This window comes from Chrysochloris asiatica, unplaced genomic scaffold, assembly GCF_000296735.1.
Source record: "Chrysochloris asiatica unplaced genomic scaffold, ChrAsi1.0 scaffold00179, whole genome shotgun sequence".
Classification (NCBI taxonomy): Eukaryota; Metazoa; Chordata; class Mammalia; order Afrosoricida; family Chrysochloridae; genus Chrysochloris; species Chrysochloris asiatica.
Genome location: NW_006408697.1, coordinates 1,151,784 through 1,159,545, shown reverse-complemented (window position 1 = coordinate 1,159,545; position 7,762 = coordinate 1,151,784). Strand labels below are relative to the sequence as shown.

Genomic DNA, 7,762 nt, shown 5'->3' with positions numbered 1-7,762 from the left:
TCATAAGAATGTTGTTTATTGGTCCAGTGGTGAGGATTTTTGTTTTCTTTACATTGAGATGTAGTCCATACTGAAGGCTGTGCTCTTTGATCTTCATCACATTAGGGGTGAGTTAAATTGAATATTTGACCAAATATAGCAAGCTAATTTTCCATTGATAATTTGTATGGCCAGTGTATGATGTTATAAATTTTAGTGGAAAAAGGGTTCCCTACCCCTGCTTGGTGTGGCACTGTGGGCTAATGCGTCAGACTACAAAGTTGTTTGTACTGTAAGTTGGGAGGTTCAAGCTCACCAGCTGCTCCTTGGAAACCCTATACAGGGTTGCTATGGGTCGGAATTGACTCAACGGCACTTAACAACAACAACAATAACAAACCCCTCCTCTAGATCCTACATCTGTCTCTCCATCATATTACCTGCATTCTTGGAATTTGTAGGTTGCCACCATCTGTGAGTCATCAGCCTGCTGTCTTTCCTGCCTTGCTTGGATTCATCAGCCTCCACAGACTATGAACCACTAGTTTGCCATCTGACCTGCTGATCTTGGGTTTATCATCCCCTGATGGCTGACATGATCCATGGATTTAGCTTTGCCAGCCTCTACAATCATATTTAAGCTATTGTGTTGGAGGGGAATATTAAAAGTACCATGGACTGCCAAAAGAACATACCAATCTGTGTTGGAAGAAGTACAACCAGAATGCTCCCTGGAAGCCAGGATGGCCAGACTTTGTCTCTCATACTTTGGACATGTTGTCAGGAGGGACTGGTCCTTGGAGAAGGATATTATATTTGGTAAAATGGAGGATTGGAGAAAGAGAGGAAGATTTCCCAGTGAGATGTATTGGCACAGTGGCAACAGCAATAGGGTCAAATATACAAATGATTGTGAGGCTGGCACAGTGGGACACTATGAGTCGGTACCAACTCGATGGCACCTAACAACAAGCAACAACAACAACAACAACAACCACATGAACTATCTCCTTGAAATAAATCTCTATAAGTTGGTGGCGCCTGTGTGCCATGGAGTCAGTTCCAACTCATAGCAACCCTGTACAGGGTTTCTGAGGCTGTAAATCTTTATAGGAGCAGAATACCTCATATTTCTCCCGCAGAACAGCTGGTAGTTTCGAACTGCTAACCTTGTGGTTCGCAGCCCGATTCATAACCACTACGCTACCAGAGCTCCTTTAAATCTCTATATAGAAATATATATATATATATATGCACAACACACACATAATGTGTTTCAGGGAACTTTGAAAAGTTAATGGAGAAACAGAATTAAATGCTATGCTAATTGATTTCACATGCTGTTGTACAAGAAAATTAACACAATGCACTTTAGAAAATACCTCTTGGGGAAGATGTAGTTGGCAAACAAATGTAGAGCACATGCTTTATTTCAATAAAAATGTGGTGCTTCAGAAAAGATTCCATGTTTTTGAAAACCCTCCAGCATAGTTCACAGTTCTACCGTCACATACATGGGGTCACCATATGTCAGCGTCAGCTTGGCAAGTTGATGCCAACTAGGCTGTTCTAGGTGCCTGGTGCTAGATGAACAGTAGTCAACAAACCACATAAAATATAAAAACAAAAATCCCTACTCATAGAGTTCTGTTGTAGATATCATTATGGACAACTTCCTAGATAAATTTCTAATTCTTGGATTATGAATATATCTGATTTCTACTTTTAGTAATGTATTAACACAAAGGAATTATCTACATAGCTTGGAAAACATCGATACCTGTAAATGCACTGTGTGTGTACGTTTTTCTATAATTAAAATGTTTTATTGTGCTTTCCATGAAAGTTTATATAGCAAATTAAGTTCCATTTAATAATTTCTGCACATTTGTTCAGTGCTATTGGTTATATTTTTCACAGCATGTCAACTTTCTTGTTAGTTTTCTCCTGTTTCCATTAATTGAGTTTCCCTGCCTCCTTGCCTTCCCATGTTTGCTTAGGAGTAAATGTTGACCATTTGGTCTCACGTAGATGCTTTTTTTAAGAAGCACAATACTCAGGGATGATATTGTTTATTTTATATGCCAATCTGTTAGTTAGCTGAAACATGACCTCTTGGAATGATTTTGGTTCTAAATTTAAACAGTGTCTCATTTGATGAACTATGAGCCATGCGCAAAAAGTAATGTTTTTAGGCATAATCAGCGGGAGAAAGGTGAGGCTCTCTGCTCCCATTAATGTTTAGTCTCGGAATCCTTAGCAGTTCTGTTCTTGCTAAGAGTTGAAATCCACGTCATGGCAGTGGGTAGGTTAGGCAAAATTTGGCCACTATTTGAGTGCTTTGTTGAAAGAGGGAAAGAAATTGAATTAGGAACCAAATGCAAATTCTGACCCCCAATAGAAAGGAGATGCATTTCTTTTTTCTTTTTTTTTTGCCAAATGGGAAATGTCATTAAGAGTGTCTGCTTCAGTCACTTTTCAAATCTATGACTTGAGTAAATTTCTCCTCCTATGCAGAATTTAAGAAATCTATTTAATGTTGCTACCAATACCCTTTTCCCATCTGTAGGTCTGTGGACATACTCGAACTGACGGAGCAGGAGGAACTGCTGAAGTTTCACTATCACACTCTCCGCCTCTACTCAGCTGTGTGTGCTCTGGGGAACCACAGGGTGGCCCACGCCCTGTGCAGCCACGTGGATGAGCCTCAGCTGCTCTACGCCATCGAAAACAAGTACATGCCTGGCTTGCTCCGTGCAGGCTACTATGATCTGCTCATCGACATCCACCTGAGCTCCTATGCTACTGCCAGGCTTATGATGAACAATGAATTCATCGTTCCCATGACGGAAGAGACCAAGAGTATTACTCTTTTCCCTGATGAGAACAAAAAGCACGGTCTCCCTGGGATTGGCCTTAGCACCTCCCTTAGGCCTCGAATGCAGTTTTCCTCACCCAGTTTTGTGAGCATCAGTAATGAATGCCATCAGTATAGTCCCGAGTTTCCCCTAGATATCCTAAAGGCCAAAACCATTCAGATGCTAACAGAAGCAGTCAGAGAGAGCAGCCTTCATGCCCGGGACCCAGTCGGGGGTACCACTGAATTCCTTTTTGTACCTCTGATCAAGCTTTTCTATACCCTGCTCATCATGGGCATCTTCCACAATGAGGACTTGAAGCACATCCTGCAGCTGATCGAGCCCAGCGTGTTTAAGGAAGCTGCCGCGCCAGAGGAGGAGACTATAGGGTTAGAGAAGGAGCTCAGCATGGAAGACTCAAAGCTGGAAGGAGCTGGTGAGGAAGACGTTAAGGCGGGTAAGAGGCCGAAGGAAGGTCTGCTCCAAATGAAGCTGCCAGAGCCAGTTAAATTGCAGGTAATCAGAAAAAAAGATACTCTTAATTTCACAATTGCTAATTAACAAGGTACTGAATTTTAACTTTGTCTCTTTCTGTATGTGTGTGCTTATGTTTCTGTATATGGTTGTTGTTGTTAAGTGCTGTCGAGTCAGTTCAGACTCATATGCCCTTGTATAAGGTTTCTGAGGAGCAGATGGTGGGTTTAAACCAGTTAGCAGTCCACTGCTTATCTTATATCCCCAACCAAGAACCTCCTGTATAATGGTTGTTGCTGTTGTTACGTACTGTCGAGTTGGTTTTGGCTCATAGTGACCCTGTATATGATTTCCAAATAGCAGTTGGTGGGTTCGAACTGCCAACCTTGTGGTTCGCAGTCCAGTGCTGATCCTACAGCTCCATACCAGGCAATTCTTCATAAAACTAATTTATTATTGTTCTCTGAGAGATGCCAGTCTGATTTGCTTGTACTTAAAATGGAATTCATGGATTTTTAATTGAGTTCATAAATAGATAAAAAATGCTAAATTTAATACTTTTGTCATATTGCTTCCTTGGTCAGATACATGTTTGTCTGTCATAGACATCCACATATGTGCTGGTTCCTGTTTGTTTATGTGTGTGTGTCTGAAAAGAACAGAGAAGGTGGACTCCTGTCCTGCCAACTGTTCTTTCTCTTATTCATTAGCCGGGTCTCCATGTCTCCCTTCTTGTTTCTGCAGATGAATTATGGTGGAATGTTGTTACGTTGTTAGTTGCCATAGTGTTGCTTCCAACTCATGACTGTGTTACAGAGTACAAGTGCTACTTAGGGTTTTCTTGGCTATCATTTTAACGGAATCAGATCAACAGGCCTTTCTTGGACAGCATCACTAGTGTGTTTGAACCACTGACTTCTGCTTAGCAGCTGAGTGCAAACTGTGTGTGCTGCCTATTAGATACCTAGTTTCTAAAACTACCTCCACTCCCACCAACTTGTGTTTGGAATACTCGTGCACCGATAGGTGTGTCCATTCTTCAGATAAATCAAAGAGATTCTATTGTAATATTTCTTTTATTCATTGGAGACAATTTAGTAGTTACACCACTGACTGACTTTCCCACTCTTCATTCCTGTGGTCCACAAGGTTAAGGTCTTACTCTGTACCAGGACCCTGGTTCTGGGAGAAGGAAATTGAACAGCAGTTTCCCGCAGCTCACAGTCTCTGGGAAAGAGCTACATATTTATTTCTGTGTCTTATCTAATGTATCTTTTTGCTAAAAGAATAAAATGAATAGATTACTAGAAGACAGATCATTTTAAATTAGGTTAGTACAAGAAAGGTCATGGAAGTCTCTTCTAAACTCATGAATTTTCAGTTTCCATGTATTTGACTTGATTTCCTTGGTCTTCCTATTGTTGATTTCTAATTTGATAGCATTGTGGTCTGAGAAGGTGCTGTGTAGTATTTTGATATTTATAAATTTATGGAGACTTGTGGCCTAAAACATGGCCTATTCTGGAGAATGTTCCATGTGCACTGGAAAAGAATGTGTATTGTGCAGTTGTTGGGTTGAATGCTCTGTTCACATCTATGAGGTCCAGTTGGCTGATTGTGTTATTTAGTTCTTCTGTGTCTTTGTCAAGTTTCCTTCTGGTTGTTCTACCCACTTTTGAAAGTGGTGTATTAAAATCACCCATTATTATTGTAGATTCATTAAATTTATGAATTTTAAGGTGAGTTTGGATTCATGAGTTGGGGCTCAATAGGTGAAGCATAGTGGAGGGGTGTTCCAGGAACTCTGCTCACAGAATCAATCACATGACCAGTGGTCCTAAGGTAAGATAAGACCAGTGTGCTTGCTGCTTAATGAGCTAAGGAGTGAGAGGAGCAGAGGTCATTCATGTGGAATCTGAGTTTGAGTTTTATTTCCACTGCAACTAAAACCAATGAAGAATTTAATTCTAAAATTTCAGTCTAGCTGCTGTGAGAGATGTGAAGGGAAGGAGAATGAGTGCAAACTCCAGGTAGACAAGTCTGTTGCACTGACCCCCAAACAAGAGGGTAGTTTGGACAAAAGAGATGGAGAGAGGCAGGTGGACTCAGTGGCATTTTCAGAAAAAGAATTGATATTAATTGGTTATATTATAGTTGGTGACACACAAAGGGAATTCAAAAGGTTCCTGGAAAAGTGGAATTAAAAGGTAATGGAATTTTCCCATGAACCTTCAGAAGTCCATATCATGCAGGTTTTTTAAAGTTCTCTTTAGCACCACCAAGTATTTATATCACAGTATTGAAATGGTTTTCTAATCTTGAGCAGATGGTTTTCTGATAGATATGTTTCTATGTAATGTACTGTATCAGTAATAAATACTTTTGACTGCCAGTAAGAGAATACTCAACTAAGGATTAAATAAATAGCAGTAAAAATATTTAGTTCCCTTATATAAGCAATCTAGAGGTAGACGGTTCTAGAACTGATACAGTCAATTGATGGTATCATCAAAAACTCAGATTTAATGGCTTTGTGGTGATTCTTTGCATTTGGTCTGCATCTTAAGGAATATTGCCGCATTCTTTCCTCCAATCATGCCATTATTCATCTTGAAAGTAAGGCATTCTGTTGTGATATTGATGATGGAAGTGTTTCCCAAAGACCTGTAGCAAACCCCTCTCTCTGTATCTCATTGGCTGTAGTATGTGTAACTTCAAGGGAGGCTGTAAAGACATTCTCTACCAAAAGGAAATGTATTTTCCACATTTGACTTAGACAAAGAATGTTTTATGCTCTGGGACCAAGAATGTTATTGCCTACACAAAATCAGGAGTCTGTTTGTAATTGTGAAAAGTAGACTATTAACGATGTAAGGATTCAGAAGTCAAATGCAGCGCTTTTTAAATTTCAGATGTGCCTACTACTTCAATACCTCTGTGACTGTCAGGTCCGGCATCGGATAGAAGCCATTGTAGCCTTTTCAGATGACTTTGTAGCTAAACTTCAAGACAATCAGCGCTTCCGATATAATGAAGTTATGCAAGCCTTAAATATGTCGGCTGCGCTCACAGCCAGAAAGACCAAGGAATTTAGATCCCCACCTCAAGAGCAGGTACAAGAATGAGTTGAAAATATCTTCCTTTTCACTCGGGTCTTTTCTTATAGCATTCATGTGTGGGTATTACCAAAAAGATGTCAAGTATAGCATATATTACATGTGTATTCTTTTCCTGTTCTGCTTGAATGAGCTGAATTGATTTATGTAGTATTCGGTTTCAATGAAAGAATCCACTTGGCTAGTTTACCCAAAGAAGAAACCTGGTTTTGTCACAGACCCTTTAGGAGCATCAGCATACCTGTTCTGAAGTTCTACAGATAGGAAAAATATCCAGCCACAGAGAAGGGTCTTCTCTAGCCAATAAGCACTGCCACCAGTGTTAGAGACCCTTTGTTCTAGGAATAGGTGCTAGAAGTTTTTTGTTTCCCTAGAAATTGTGTCCTCTGGCTTGCTCGAGATCTGTCACTCTGTGGCTCTTCCTCTTGTTGCTCACCTTGAACTATATGTCTTCCTAGGGCACAGTAGAACCAAAGTCACATACCTGTGGCAGAGTATGAATTTCTCTGGGGATGTAGGTTTTCTGGCTCACTTGTACGTGGCTAGTTTAAATATAAATGATACAGCCACTTTAGGAAACAGCTTAGTGGTTTCTTAAAAAGCTAACCAATTCAGCTGCTCAACAGCACCTGCCAACAGCCAGATAATTGTTGCTGCTGAGTGTGTTGAGTCAGTTCTTTCTTATAGGCAACCCTGTATAGGGCTTCTGAGGGTGGCTGATGGGTTTAGACTGCTTACCCTGCAATTACCAGTTCAGTGCTTATCCTAGAGTGCTGCGCCAGGGTTCCCAGCAACCCTATAACCCATAAATTGTGCCCATGGACATTTATCATAGAAAAATGAAAACTACGGCCACGCAAGAACTTACACAAAAATGTGCACAGCAGCTTTATTTGTAAGAGCAAAATATTTTCATCTAGTGAATGTTAAACACGCTGAGATACTTCCGTACAACACAATGCAGTGGGTTACTGGTATACACACAACAATTTGGAAGAATCTCGAGGAAACTATGCTGAGTAAAAACTGCCAATCCCAAAAGGTGGTTCTTGAAATGGTAAAATTATATGAAGAGCAAACAGGTGAGTGATTGTCAACAGATAAGGGCAGGTGAGAAAGACTTTGTGTAGAGTACAGGAATGGTCTGAATCATGACGGGATGGTTTCAGATTTTGACTGTCTCAGTGTCAATATCCTTGTTGTGATATGGTTCTAAAGCCTATGAGATGTTTTCATTGGGGAGACTGGATAAAGGGTTGTTGTTGTTGTTAGTCAGTACTGACTCATAGCGACCTTATGCACAACAGAATGAAACACTGCCCAATCTTGGTCCAA

At 40.4% G+C, this 7,762-nt stretch overlaps 1 protein-coding gene across 1 annotated transcript in view; it reads left to right on the top strand.

Annotated features, from left to right (window-relative positions):
• The window catches only part of RYR2 (ryanodine receptor 2 (cardiac)), a 786,033-nt gene that overhangs the window by 417,307 nt on the left and 360,964 nt on the right, over positions 1-7,762 (top strand). The window contains exons 37-38 of the mRNA XM_006872010.1: positions 2,549-3,353; positions 6,224-6,424. Coding sequence (XP_006872072.1) covers positions 2,549-3,353; positions 6,224-6,424 — 1,006 coding nt within the window. The remainder of the gene's footprint in view (positions 1-2,548; positions 3,354-6,223; positions 6,425-7,762) is intronic.